This window comes from Prionailurus viverrinus, chromosome B2 (genome assembly GCF_022837055.1).
Source record: "Prionailurus viverrinus isolate Anna chromosome B2, UM_Priviv_1.0, whole genome shotgun sequence".
In the NCBI taxonomy this organism is placed as follows: domain Eukaryota; kingdom Metazoa; phylum Chordata; class Mammalia; order Carnivora; family Felidae; genus Prionailurus; species Prionailurus viverrinus.
The window spans coordinates 128,809,697-128,825,519 of NC_062565.1; the positions used below are offsets into that span (position 1 = coordinate 128,809,697).

At 38.8% G+C, this 15,823-nt stretch overlaps 1 protein-coding gene across 5 annotated transcripts in view; it reads left to right on the forward strand.

Moving 5' to 3' along the window:
* ADGRG6 (adhesion G protein-coupled receptor G6) overlaps positions 1–15,823 on the forward strand; it is a 141,574-nt gene that overhangs the window by 54,192 nt on the left and 71,559 nt on the right. For all 5 annotated transcript variants that reach the window (XM_047859923.1, XM_047859926.1, XM_047859927.1 and 2 more), the window contains exon 3: positions 12,953–13,294. In XM_047859923.1, the coding sequence (XP_047715879.1) occupies positions 12,953–13,294 (342 nt within the window). The remainder of the gene's footprint in view (positions 1–12,952; positions 13,295–15,823) is intronic.

The following is a 15,823-nucleotide window of genomic DNA, read 5'->3' on the forward strand; positions in this document are numbered from 1 at the left end:
CATTGTGAGGCTAACAGTCTTTCCACACAGAACAGGGCCACGCTGGCTGGGTGGTCCTTCACAAAAATTCCTAGTGTCTTGCTCATCTAAAAGACTGAAAGTCAAGGGGCACCTGGGTAGCTCAGTAGGTTAGGTGTCCAACTCTTGATTATGACTCAAGGCATGATCTTGCAGGTTTGTGGAATCGAGCCCTGCACCGGGCTCTGCACTGACAGCATGGAGCCTGCTTGAGATTCTCTCTCTCTCTTTCTCTGTCTGCCCCTTCCCCTGCTCACATGAGTACGTGCATGCTCTCTCTCACTCTCAAAGTAAGTAAATAAACATTTAAAAAAGAAAACAAAAAACTCTGAAAGTCAGCTGTGTATATTGGAGGGAGAAGAAAATCCTTTTGATTTTCTTGAGTAGAGACTCAACTCAAATTATCTTAGTAAGTAACTTTCAGAAAGATATGTTATCCACATATCTCCTATTTAATGCATTATTAAAGAATCCCCAGATCAAAAGTTTCTCATCTTTTGGGGGGCTCAGATTTGATGCCAGAAGGACAGAGTCTTCCCATCATATATACCCTTCCCTAGAAAGATGTATATGTATCTAAAGCTTTGTATTTACATTGGAATCCCAACCTGCCATTATTTGAACTTTCCCTTTCAGTTTTTCTGTAAAATGGACTTCCCTGTGTCATTGCAAAATTCTCTGGGGCTCAGTCTGCCTCTTCATCAGTGTTATTACAACACTCTGTGTTATAACTTGCACTATCCAGGATAGTGTTATACCTATTATTGTTCCAAAGTCACTTCCTTAGTGAACACCCTCCCAAAGTTGTCTACTTGATATTCTACATGGGATCATGAAAGGAATCTGTATGTTAAAAATAATGTTTCCCTTTTTTCTCAAACAACACTGCAAAGCCAAATAGGAGCATAGAAGCAATTTGACAGAAATTTCGAGTGATCATTAAGCCCTTCAAATAGTTGAGCAAAACAGATGTTTGCAGCTTGAGCACTCCTAGGCTCTCCAGTGACAGTCAGTTTGCCCCAGTTTAGACCTCTACAAACTTCTGTTCTTAGGTCTGTGCCTCCAAAAGGAAACACACTGCACTGTTTGCTCTGTAGACCACCCAGCCCGCCCACTTTTGGTGGTTTGGCCTTCTCTCTGGCTTGCCTGCAGGTGCGACCTTATTCACCCACCTATCACAAGTCACTCTCCCAGTGTTCTGGAGTTTAAAAACAAAACTGACTAACAGACAGGAAGCAAGTAGATTCTTATACTATCCTGGAAGTTTGTGATTACAAAGTTCCGTGACCTTCATGAACTTTTTCAAGTGTGTTTTTACTGCAGATTGTGTGGTTGATGTGGAGGGTCCCCGGGGTAGAGGTGAAGCAGTGTAGATGTGGAGAAGTTGTTGGAGTTGCCTGGATGTGCATCGCCTGCCAGAGGCACTACAGAGTTGGTGCCCACACCACCTCGTCCCCAACCCGGAGCAATTCAAAATTAGATAAACATTTTGGCAGTGGTGTGGCAAACCAAAATTCAACTTCACTTGTCAATAGGTGTATTAACTTTATAAAAGTAATTAACTGGTTTTTCTTTTGTAAAGTAAGCTTGTAGGCATCAAGAACACACTAAAGCAGCTACATTAGGTAGAAAGTAGGTGATTCCCCCCCCCCCCGATGTAACCATACTCTAAATCTTCACAATCTGAGACAGCTTGCTGTGTAATTTTAAGCCAGCAATATTCAAAATAGCACAATAACTACTGTTGGCAAGATGTGGAAATTTTCTTGAGCAGTCGAAATATATCCCAGAAGCCAGGATGTTTGCTGACCATTAGGTCTAATTCCATTCAACCTGTGTTGCCTGATTTACAGCTCCAGAGCGGACAAATGAACTCAAACAGGCAGGGACTCGTGAATGCTCAAAAAGACCCTGTTGCCTCATAATCTGGTGAATTATATATACATCACATTCTTTCCCTTCCAGAAGTGTCAGATATCTCCATGACTCTCCCGGAAGCTTCCTCCTGCTAAAGGGAGCAATTGAAGCTCTACTGTGTGTGAGGAACTGAATCTATCACCAAACTAGGATTTTAGAACTAGAAGAGACATTTTTTTTTTCACACGTGGATACCAAGGCCTCCATGGCTAGTGACTAGCCCAGATCCCATGGTTGGTTAATGGAAGAGTCAAGACCAGAATCTACTGTGATCCACTTGTAGTATTACCAAATAGTCACATAAACAGATTATTTCAAGAGGAAGCCAATGTACTTTTCTCTCACCTGGCACAAAGTAATCACTCACCAAATTCTAGTGGTTATTATAGTTTTTGTAATTATCAATTCTCTGCTTCTGTGTATATGGAAGGATTGTTTGGCTTGTACTGAAATTTTAAAGAAGTATTTTACCTTCTTGGAAGGTACAATTTTAGATCTGGAGGGGATCTTGAGAGAGCTTCTAGTTCAGCATCACGAGTCTATTGTTCTTGCCACAGTGTTGTTTTTCAAAAATAATAACAAACCATTTTTTATTAGATCTTTGATTTAGCTAGAAAGGAGTTGGAATAGAAGATATCCTTTTAAAGTTTAATTTCAGAGAGTGTTGAACAAACTTAAGATCATCTATTTCTCTTCCTCCCTCTCTTTCAGACTGTCCTCTAATATATTATTCTTGAGATCTGTGTGCAAAGTTGACATTATATAAATATTTTGAAAAGTAATTAATTCCAGTAATGGATTAAGTTAAGGCAGTGAGACAGCGTATTTAAACAACCTATTTATGTATAAAATGGAAACTCTTACTGAAAAAACATTTTTATTTTAAAAATCTATATTATGGAATTTTTACATCAGCCCTTATTACTAAAATGTTTACATAAAAAGTATTCCATAAAGGGACAAAATTATGCCAGTTGCATCTATAATTTACTTTTCTCTAAGCTATCACTATTTAAATGGCTGTCATTTATATGTACAAGCCTGAATGTGTGTGTGTGTGTGTGTGTGTGTGTGTGTGTGTGTGTGTGTGTTTAATGCCCTGAAATTAAAGACTCATTTGGAAAAATTGAGCTACAGTGCACATTTACTCTGCCACTGCCATCTTCTTCCCAATATATTCTCCCAACTTATTGGGAGGGTAGGTTAAACCAAAACTTGTTCTAGCTATTAATTTCAGGTTCTTCACCTGCACCACATAACATGGAATAAATTGGAAGCAATAACTTTTCACTCCTACCTCCAACCCTGACCATCCTCTGATAACCATATGTAAAGATACCTAAGACAGAACTAGAAACGAATGAAAGTAGGGGCCCAGAAAATTGAATGAATGAACAAATGATCTGAAACATTGCTAACATACTCCACTATTAATAACCACAATCACAGCACCAAAAACTAATGTTATTTGGGCATCTTACTGACAACCAAGTGCAGTCCTAGTATTTTATATGGATTATCTCATTAGCTGCATTCGTGCTCAAGAAGTTAGTAATGTGCTGATGAGCCAATAATGACATCATTGCCTTCATGGCTATTAGAACTATAATTAGCTGTAATTAGGATAAGATATTCTCCACTTCTGTTGGTTTTATTTAGCACTATTTTTCTGGTTTAGTGCCAAAACAAACCAGTTTTACTTTGCAGCACTGCCTCGATAATCCATATGGAAAGGTTTTCTGTGACATTCTCAAGTGAAATGAACATTAGGTGGGTGCTTGTTTTTCATAGTTCCCTCAGTTTTTCGTCAGGGGTGATAAAACACGGAAGATCAGAGTAAAACAGATCTTCGATGAACATGGGATTGGTCGCTTTGCTGCTTTTATATCTTACCCATCGGCAGTTAGGCTCTGCTGCAGGAAGTCCCTGTAGAATTAGTCTTCCTACTGCTGGGACTGTTCTTTGCTCTCCCCAAATAAGCTGCCAGGGTAGTTCGCTGTCTTTTTCTTCTGGTCCTCTGTCAAGTCCCTTGAATGAGGCTGCAGTGATTCTTACAAAGATCTTTGTTCACTGGTAGTTTTCTGTGGTTTATGTATGCAAGAGTAAGGATTTAAAAAAAAAAAAGATCTGTGTTAAATACAAATCTGATTGTTTTGCTTTCCCATAATTAAAACCTTTTCATTTTCTGCTTTTACTATAATTTTTCTTTTTTTTTTTTTAGTGTGGCTTACAGAATTCTGCCTACCTTGTCACTCTTTATCTCCTATTTCACCCCACTTTAGATACTACATTTCCACAAAACTAAACTCTTAGGTTACTTGAACAGTCAGCTAGCTCTTTTACCTGCTGGTCTTTGCACCTGTTGACCTACTGCCCAGAACACTTCTCTTTTTCTCCCCTGCCTCCCTCTTAACTTGGCCCACTTCCGTGCTGCATATTTAGGTCTTAGTTTCTCTCATCTGTTAGAAATGGCACTGTTTCTACGAAGTCTACACCTAGGTGATTGCACTCATCTACCTGCTCTATCAGAGCAATTTGCACAGTGTGCTATTGCTATCTATTTATCTGTATTTGAAATAATCTGTATGTTCCATAAAGTCAGGGATTATATCCTGTCCACGATATGCTTGGTATTCCTAGCAGCCAGCACAGTGCTAGGTGCAGAGATGCTTACTTAATAAGTATTTATTGAGCGAGTTGATATGGGGATGGTAAGGGATGAGTTAGACAGTGTGAACAGGACAGTATAGAGTGCTGTATGTGTCATTCAAAGAGGGCTTGTCCTTTTGGATCCCAGAGAAGATTTTGAGTTAGAGAAAACATTTTTATCCTTACATTTGCATTTTCATAGATCTTTCTTGTAGTGATGTGGAGGATGAGTTGGAGGTGACAAGACTATTGACAAAGAGGCTAGCTACTGAGCTTTTGCCAAAAGAGAGAAAAGATGTGAAACTTAAGCTAAGTAGCCATGGGAATGGGATAAGGAGATGAATTAAATAACCATGGATAAGATAATGTCATAGTCCTGGATAAAAATTCGAGAAGGCGTGGGAGAAAGAAGACAGAGGAGGATATTCAGAGGTCTAGTTTGGATGTTTCTCATGCTACTAACAACTATAAAGTGGATAAAAACAAATAATTTGAGGAATGGTATTTGAATTGAGGGATCTATGAGACCTTCAAGTGGAGACATTGAGTAGACATTCACAAGTGTGGGTGTGGTGCTAAATAGGATATGCGTGTCACCAGCATTTGAACATAATGAAGGCCTGGGTTTGGATGACATCATCCAGAGAGAATGAGTGTAGACATACAAAAACTGAAGGGAGAGGAGAGCCCTGTAAAGTAGTGCCTTGAGGCACACTTGGTTGTAAGGAACAGAAATCTACTAAAGCCAGATAAAGAGAAGTGAGATGGTAGGTATAAATTCTTGTCCTAGAATTCAATGAAAAGCCACAAAGAACAGCTCCTTCCATTGATTTCTGGACATGGAATGTCTAAAATTAAAGTCTCTGTGTTTCTCACAGTTTTGATTTTCTCTCACCTCTCTTTTTTTTTTTCAACGTTTATTTATTTTTGGGACAGAGAGAGACAGAGCATGAACGGGGGAGGGGCAGAGAGAGAGGGAGACACAGAATCGGAAACAGGCTCCAGGCTCTGAACCATCAGCCCAGAGCCCGACGCGGGGCTCGAACTCATGGACCACGAGATCGTGACCTGGCTGAAGTCAGACGCTTAACCGACTGCGCCACCCAGGCGCCCCTTACCTCTCTGTTTTCTACATCTGTTCTCTTTCTCTTTTCTCTGCCCATCAGTGCCCTTTGTTTGCAAGTGGGCAAGGTAGCCACTGTTTTTCAGTTTGTATAACTTTGGCATTCTATTTTTCATCATTCTCTGAATAAATTATCTGTGTCCCTAACTTCACTTTCTCAGAGAGAGAATCTGACTGAGTAGCTGAGACTGTGATTTGGTTCCCTTCAGGTCAGGGATCCTTCCCTGGGGTGATGGTTACCAATATGACTGCGTGAGATGTGGGAGGGGCAAATCCCTTTGGGAGAAGGTGTATGCACGGAGATTGTGACTGGCTTCCGTAGTATGTTGTGATTTAAGGGAGTACCTCTCAGATTTTGATGTACTTATGAGTCACCAGAATATCTTTTGTAAAATACAGATTTTGTTTTGTAGGTCTGGTTGATTCTGTGTGTCTAACAAGCTCCAGGTGATGCTGAAACTGTGGATCTGAGAATCACACTTGAAATAGAAAAGAGTGTGAGTGCAGTTAGAGCAGGTGCCTATGAATTGATATGGGGATGGTAAGGGATGAGTTAGACAGTGTGAACAGGACAGTGTCCTGTGAGAGAGTGTCCAGTGAGAGAGGGCTGAGAGAAGGGCAGGAGGAGAATAAGGAGAAGGTAGGAACTATGAGTGAAAAGACTACTAAAGAATCTGGGAGTGTTCAGAGACATCAAGTGTTGAAAAGGGTGAGTGAGGGGCGCCTGGGTGGCGCAGTCGGTTAAGCGACCGACTTCAGCCAGGTCACGATCTCACGGTCCGTGAGTTTGAGCCCCGCATCGGGCTCTGGGCTGATGGCTCAGAGCCTGGAGCCTGTTTCCAATTCTGTGTCTCCCTCTCTGCCCCTCCCCCATTCATGCTCTGTCTCTCTCTGTCCCAAAAATAAATAAACGTTGAAAAGGGTGAGTGAGATACAATTGGAAGCCGCTATAATATAAACAATCTGAACAATGTTGTGGATTCTTTTCAGCAGTGTTCAGAAGCCCATGTATTAGAGAGGAAGAAGGTCCATGGCTGGATGAATACAGAGTTGGGGTTTGCAGTGCAGGAATATGGAAGGGGATAAGAGACTTGAACATACTAACCAGAAAAGATAGATTAAGTGATCGCCCCTACAGCTTTAGGTTGTTTCAAATTATGCATTGCCTTTAGATTGTTTTTTTGTTTGTTTTGTTTTTTAAACGCTTGGAGAAGGATTCAACCACTGGTTAAGAGAGAACAGTTTCCCATGAACATGTGTGTGGGTGTGCGTGCATATGCATGCACATGTGCTTGTGTGTTTAATCCTCTTGCAAGGGAGATATAGCTACATAATAAAGTGAATCTGGAAACATTTCCATCATTTCACTCATTGGTTCAGAAAATGTTACCTTTCAGAGTTACGTATGGAATGTTCTTAATGCTCCAGTGGTTATGGAAAGGCAAGACTTGAACAATACTATAGAAGATAGAACAATCTTAAGATAGATTCTATAGAAGATAGAACTTAAACATGAACAATACTATAGAAGATAGAAATGTATCTGAAGGTGTGGTGCATATGAATCGGTTTGAAGATTCAAAAAAAAGTTGTCAAGCTTAATGGTGCTTCATCAAGGAACTTTCAACTTCTTGTTAATTTTCTGGCCATATCAGACTTAACTGATTCAAGTAAAATGGTACCCTTTTGAACTAATGTGCAAGTCATTGCGATAGCTTCATATTCGTGGTGCCTCCAAAGAATGTTTTGAGGCTGAAACATCACAGTGGGAAGTCAAACCATTTTCTGGTTAGCTCTGGGGAAAACAGTATTTTAGGAGGACTTTGGGAGTGAATTGATATCCTTGCTTGGTTGCTGGAAATTCCAGCAGGAGATTGGAATGACCAGTATAACCCTGGTTTAGGAGGGATCCTCCCGTCCATGGAAATGCTATCTTTGAGTGTAGGGTTTGCAGAGGCGGGGTGGGGCGGGCTGGGGAGGGGGAGCTTGCCAAGTGTGTCACATTGACAGAAACGCAGATGTCACAGCCAGACTGCCTTCAGATTCTCTGCTGTCCTGAAAAAATATGCACAGAGGCCTGAAATCACTTAAATTTAAACACTTCACTGTAATGACTCTGTATTATGTATAGTTTTGTATATTATCAGTCAATCAATATATGCCAGCATCTAAAGTATTATTTCTATTTGACATTTTAGCGGCGTTACATCTGGCAGCATTTTACTTGATCTGGAGCAACCCTGTGTGGCTCTTCCTGGCTTTGTGAAGGGTTAGGCATTAGAACCGATCCTGGAATTCTCAGTGGTTGGCCTTTACACGTCATCTTCAGAAACCACCACGGCTACTAAATATTTTAAACCTTTTTAAGCAACTAATAACCTTTATTCATTAGAATGTAATTTATTCACATAGATAATTCAAACAATGACTCCAGATGGATGCAAACTGAACAGGCGACTTAAAGCATCATTTTCTGGAGATGATTTTCACCAGCTAGGTTTTCCAGCAAATTCATCAGCGACAGTTTTTTTTTTTTGGGACAGAGAGAGACAGAGCATGAATGGGGGAGGGGCAGAGAGAGAGGGAGACACAGAATCGGAAACAGGCTCCAGGCTCTGAGCCATCAGCCCAGAGCCTGACGTGGGGCTCGAACTCACGGACCGCGAGATCGTGACCTGGCTGAAGTCGGACGCTTAACCAACTGCGCCACCCAGGCGCCCCGATCAGCGACAGTTTTATACGCATTCAAATAAAAAAAATAAGATTTAAGTGTATGCATTTTGTTCACCACTTAACACAGTATAGGAAAACCAGTTATCCCATCTACAGATCTGTGTTGAAAGCAGCTAAAATGGATTTCTTTTGATTTATCTTTTGGAGCCGGATACTCCTGCCTTAAATTTTAAAGAACATACTATTTGAGTTACAGGCAAGTACTTGAAACCAGGTTGGAGTAAGAATCCAAATCTCTGAGATTAAAAAAAAACAACAACAAAAAAACCAAAAAAACAGCAGAACAAAAGATAACGATTATTAAATCTGGATCTAAATGCTCTTTATAAATCGAAATAGGCTTTGGCATGACTGGGAGGTTTTCAATCTTAGATTGGAATTTCTTTGAAGAATAAAGTTTTGCAAAATAAGGGAAGTAAGCGTAAGTAAATTCTTGCTAAACCTTTCCAGGCATAGACAAGAGCTAGGGGTGGTATTTGGTTTGTTGTTTAGATTACTGGAAAACTTTGCTTGTATAAATTTATAGGTGTGAATATGTTACTGTATCCGTCTTTGAAAACCATTTGAGCCAGATATTTTGAGTTGAGTATTGTTGAGAAAATATGTTAACTCTGGTTTTATCGAGACCTCATTCAGTGGCTACTTTAGGAGCTATCTTTTTAAGTAGGTGTGCCTTTAAATTTTTTTTTTGTTTAACATTTATTTATTTTTGAACGACATAGAGAGATAGAGCTCAAGCAGGGGAGGGGCAGAGAGAGAGAGACACAGAATCTGAAGCAGGCTCCAGGCTGTGAGCTGTCAGCACAGAGCCTAACATGGGGCTCGAACCCATGACCTGTGAGATCATGACCTGAGTGAAGCTGGCCATTTAACCAACTGAGCCACCCAGGCACCCCTTACTTAAGTAGCTATGCCTTTAAGAGAGAACTAATCAATTTCTTTTAAAAAAATGTTTATTTATTTTGAGAGAGAGAGAGAGGGAGAGAGCGTGCAAGCATGGGCAGGGGAGGGGCAGAGAAAGGGAGAGAGACAAAATCCCACACCCGCTCTGCACTATCAGCACAGAGCCCATTGCTGGGCTCCATCCCATGAACGATGAATCATGATCTGTGCTGAAATCAAGAGTCAGATGCTTGGGGCGCCTGGGTGGCGCAGTCGGTTAAGCGTCCGACTTCAGCCAGGTCACCATCTCGCGGTCCGTGAGTTCGAGCCCCGCGTCAGGCTCTGGGCTGATGGCTCAGAGCCTGGAGCCTGTTTCCGATTCTGTGTCTCCCTCTCTCTCTCTGCCCCTCCCCCGTTCATGCTCTGTCTCTCTCTGTCCCAAAAATAAATAAACGTTGAAAAAAAAAATTTAAAAAAAAAAAAAAAGAGTCAGATGCTTAACTGACTGAGTCACCCAGGCATCCCGAGAGAGAACAAATTAATTTCTTAATGAACTAGTTCATTGTATAGGAATCAATTAATTGTGACATATGATTGCTCTAAATGGGCAAATTCAAATCACCATATTTTAGACTACCTAGTATTCTTTACTAAAATATTTCAAAATTAGTTTCTTAAAATATATTGATATCAGGGTGATTACACTATGTTTAAGAAATTGCCCACTAGAAAACATTGTCTCTTAAAATAGTATTTGAGCCCACCACTTTGCTGTCTTTTGTTTAGTTGTGGAAACTTTTTTTTTTTCCCTAAGAAAACACTAGACTTACATTCGGAAGAGCTGGTTTGAATCTTGGTCCTCTTATCAATTAGATGTGTAACTCTGGGCAAGCTACATAATCTGTATCAGCCTTATTTGTTTCATCTGAAGATAGAGGTGGTATTAATTCCCAGGGTTGTTATGATGTCAGATAGTATATGTGAAAGCCCTTTACCGTGAAGTTATCTATAAATATGATTAACATGATGATACTATACCTAGTTTAACCAATTTTTCATCCAGCTAAAATAATCTCTATTTAGTAGCACTATCTCTAAATGCTATCTTGCAACTATAGATGAAAATCATATGGAAGAATGCTGTAAATGTTTTTTTTTTTTAATAGATATTATGGGTGTCTTCCCTTTCTCTTTTTCATCCTAAAGAGGGCCTAAGGGAAAAAGAGATTCTATTAAAGTGGAGTGCTGTTTTTTTTTTCTCTCTTAAATTATTGATGCACAGATTCTGTGTTATAGTAATGATTAATAATAGTTAACATTTATATAGTACTAACTGTGTGGCTCCAAGGACCTTGCATTAACCTATCTAATCCTCTCAATAACCTTGGGAGGTAGGTGCTTTTATTATTGTGTGAAGATAGTGAAACTGAGGAGATTAACTTGTTTGAGATTACAGCATCCATGTGGACAGATTGAACTTTCCTATACCTTTCATTCAGCTCTTAGAGAAGAATTTGACCAAAAATATGTACATCAGGCTAAAGGAATTCATGAACAGTAGTTGGGTTTTGGATGTAGTGGATAGCATTTTATTTTGGAAAAATGCTGTTGTTTCATGCATGTTGAGATGACACAGAGATTGTATCTTATTTTCTTTTCTCTTTTTCTTTTTTAATCTTCAGTGCCTTTTACTGGATACATTCCTGTTAATCTATTAGGATTATTTCTCTCTCTTGAGCCCAAGGTACAGTAACAGGAAGCTAAAGTGTCAGGCCCAGTGTTCTCAGTCCTATACTATGAGTGAAATAACTGGAAGAAAGAGCCCTAAAGCCCCATCCAAAGAGATATTCCAGAGTTCATGCACGCTGTCTTTTTCTGACTTAGACTTTGTTTGGCTTATACCGTACTTCATCCTTCTTTAATTGAGACATGTTTCCATTGATTTAAGTTATTCATTTATTTGTTCATAAATTTAACAAATTTTATTGAAAGTCTTCCATGCACCAGGGATGCTGTGAGGTCCTGAGGAGTAAGATAGTGAGTATAACAGTACATACTCTGCTTGTTGGGCTCAGAGAAGCCGACAAGAAGCAAATAATGTCACAAGTGGAAGTAATACACTGCTCTTATTAAAGCTACAAAGGAGACGAATGTGGTGGCTCAAGGATGGATGAGAGAAGGCATTTGGCCAACACTTAGTGATCATAAATTGTTTTCCTCTGTCTTCAGCCCTGTACAAGACAATGGAGACCCAGGGAGGAAAAGCAGACGGAGGGCAAGTTAGAAAGAATTGATGGGGAACAGAGTTGTCAAGGATACAGCACATAACACAAGGTGGCCACAGGGAAAAGAAAAAAGAAAAACCTAACTTGAGCAGTGTAGTGTATCTGATAAGTCCTTGTTTCTTTCACTGAATCATGGAAGAATAAGCAGTATTTGTAGTAACTACCATGTTTAAAAAAAGTTATTGCCTATTTTATTCAACCCAGTAAAAGAGGGAGGAGTACAATACATTTAGAGTGATTTCCATTAACATGGCCAAAGTATTTTACTGTTTGAAAGTGTAAATGTCAGTTTTATGGCACTTTATTTATCCAGAATGTTGAATACATGAAATTACCGCCTACATTTATACAACTATAGAAAGAAACGTGAATATTAATTGCAAAAGCATGACTAGATAGAAAGACAGGAGACCTTGGTTTCTGGTTCCAACTGGTGATTATGGCCTGGAGAGCTAATAGTTGAGAAATAAGTGATTTCTTTACTTTTCTTCCTACCTCATATTACCTTCTGTCATTATATTGTATTATTTATTTGGGCCCCAAACTGAATTGTAAGAATCATTCTGGCATAGACTTTGTCTTTCTTGTTGACTAATCTATACTATTTAGAATAGTGCCATATAACAGGCACTCAATTATCATTCACTGAATGAATAAGAGATAATCACACAAGTATATACGTAACAACTGTAATGAACAAATGAAACAAATGAAAGTATTTTCAAAACTATAAACATTCCACACATGCAAGGTGATGCTATTTATTTGAATTTTAGAAAAAAATACAATCTGCCCGAATATAACCTGTTTGCTTGTTTATTTTGTATTGGTAGCTTTCTCTTTAAACATGTATTTCCTAAGTATTTATCTTCCCTTATATCTATGGTTATAATATTGACTTCTACCTTTGCGTTTCTATAACTCCTTCCAGCCTGGTTCAATTACTGTCTAGAGTAGAAATTCTTAACCTGGGCCAGTGCACCTTTAGGAAATCCATTGTTGCCTCTTGAGGCCTCATATACTCCCTAAAACAATGTACTGGCTTTCATGTGTTTTACTAGAAAGAGTTCCTGTAACTTTTATCAGATTCTTAGAGTATATGACCCTCCCTCCCTGCCAAGTTTAAGAATCATTGCTCTAAAACTTTGTATTTTTCTTTTACTTTTTTGTTCCTTTCTTGCTTTTTCTCCTTGAGATGGCTTCATTCTCCTTTTATTTTTCATGGTTATATTTTGGTATTTTAAAATGTTTACTATTTGATTGTCCCCAGTGTGTGGTATTCTTGGTTTATTGTATGCCTCTAATCCCCACCCTTGTCTCTGTTTCTCTTTTGTCTGGCCAACAGTGTGGGGCTGTGCCAACTGCAGAGTCGTCCTATCCAACCCTTCTGGGACATTTACTTCTCCGTGCTATCCTAACGACTATCCTAACAGCCAGGCTTGCATGTGGACCCTGCGAGCCCCCACCGGCTATATCATTCAGATAACGTTTAATGATTTCGACATTGAAGAAGCTCCCAATTGCATTTATGACTCATTATCCCTTGATAATGGAGAGAGCCAGACTAAATTTTGCGGAGCAACTGCCAAAGGCCTATCGTTTAACTCCAGTGCGAATGAGATGCATGTGTCCTTTTCAAGTGACTTTAGCATCCAGAAGAAAGGCTTCAATGCCAGCTACATCAGAGGTATGTAAACCAAAGACGACGCCAACCTTCTGCTTTCATTTAGCATGTTCAACAATAAACACCAGGACCAGAAGACAAGAGTTATGCTCTTTTATGTGAATGTGAATGATTAGGATTAGAATTTAAGGGCAAGAATCTGTTAATATCCTTCAGCATTCTCATTAGCAATATATAGTTACCAGATCCAAAATCTGGTTACAGTAGAGCTGAATTCTTTTATATTGTTTATATGCAGAGCATTTAAAGGCTGCTTGGAAGATATTGTAGATATTCCACAGCTAATAATTAAAAGCTGTACTTCTAACATCACTGAACATTTAAATTTTCCTATTCAGAAATCATTTTATTTTAGGCTTTTAAGATGCTGCCCTTTTAGGGAACTATGCTACGGAACAAATATAAAAAATTAGCATATAAATTAAAGTTAGTTATTTATAACTTAAGCTAATGAACAACATAGCCTGAGGAAAACACCTTAAAAATTTCTTTCTTTCTTTTTTTTTTAGTTGCTTAAAATTTTTTTAAATTGTGGTAAAATACATATAACATAAAATTTATTATCGTAAAACAGTTTTAGGTGCACAAGTCCATAGTGGTAAGCATATTAATACTGTTGTGCAACAAAGCCACAGAACTTTTTCATCTTGCAAAATGGAAACTCTATCCATAGAACATCAACATCCCATTTTCCCCACCCCCAGCCCTTGACAAACACTATACTTTCTGCTTAAGAGTTTGAATTCCCTAGACTATAAGGGGAATCATATAGTATTTGTCTTTTTGCGACTGGATTATGTCACTTAGGATAATGTCTTCAAAGTTCATCTATGTTGTACCATAAGTCAAGTTTTCTGTCCAGTCTGGGGCTGAATAATATTCCCTTGTATGTACATACCACAATATCTTTATACATTTATCCATTAAGGGATGCTTGGATTGCTTCCGCCTGTTGGCTATTGTGAGTAAAGCTGCTACGAACATAGGTATACAAATATCTCTTCAAGGGGTACCTGGAAAGCTTGGTTGGTTAAGCTTCTGACTTCAGCTCAGGTCACGATCTCACAACTTGTGAGTTCGAGCCCCACACTGGGCTGTGTGCTGACAGCTCAGAGCCTGGAGCCTGCTTCGGATTCTGTGTCTCTGTCTCTCTGTCTTTCTCTGCCTCTCCCCTACTTGCGTTCTGTCTCTCTCTCTCTCAAAAATAAGTAAACATTAAAAAATTATCTCTCCAAGACCCTTCCTCAGTAGTTTTGGATATAGCCAGAAAAGGAATTTCAAGATTATATGGTAACTGTAATCTTAATTTTTTAAGGAACCCTCTTACCGTTTTTTTAATGAACCAACTGCAGTGGCTGCACCATTTTACTTTCCCACCAGCAGTGCACGGAATTTACAACTTCTTCACATCCTTGACAGCACTTGTTATTTTCTGTTTTGTTTTTTTTGTATGTTTGTTTTTTATTTATTTATTTTTTAACTTGTTTTATTTTTTTTATTTTTTTAAATTTATATCCAAATTAGTTAGCATATAGTGCAACAATGATTTCAGGAGTAGATTCCTTAGTGCCCCTTACCCATTTAGCCCATCTCCCCTCCCACAACCCCTCCAGCAACCCTTGGTTTGTTCTCCATATTTATGAGTCTCTTCTGTTTTGTCCCTCTCCCTGTTTTTATATTATTTTTGTTTCCCTTTCTTTATGTTCATCTGTTTTGTCTCTTGAAGTCCTCATATGAATGAAGTCATATGATTTTTGTTTTTCTCTTACTAATTTCACTTAGCATAATACCCTCCAGTTCCATCCACGTAGTTGCAAATGGCGAGATTTCATTCTTTTTGATTGCCAAGTAATACTCCATTGTATATAAATACCACCTCTTTATCCATTCATCCATCGATGGACATTTGGGCTCTTTCCATACTTTGGCTATTGTTGATAGTGCTGCTGTGAACATGGGGGTGCATGTGTCCCTTTGAAACAGCACACCTGTATCCCGTGGATAAATGCCAAGTAGTGCAATTGATGGGTCATAGGGTAGTTTTATTTTTAGTTTTTTGAGGAACCTCCATACTGTTTTCCAGAGTGGCTACACCATCTTGCATTCCCAGCACCTTAAAAATTTCTAATGAAAGGAAAAAATATATTTCTATTAAATGTATTTCCCAGATTCTGGCATATCATAACATTTGAATAATCTTGGGCTCTCTAAAGCCTCTCTTTACTTAAGGAAAATTCAGGATTCAAGACTAGCTTCTTAAGTAAATATCATGTATGAAAGAAAGAACAAAAAAGAAAGGCACCATTATGAAAATGACTGACCCTCATTATTATAAACTTGGGTTTTGGTGGTAGAGTTATTTACTGTTTGTGAGTCTCAATCACAAATGTGATTCACATTAGGTGCGTGTGTGGTTAATTGGAAAACATGTGCTTTAATTTTTCAAATAATGTTTTCAAAATTATAAAACCCTACAGGAAATTAGAAAAAAAAAAGAAGCAAGTTAGAATTATCCATACATCTGTCATCTAG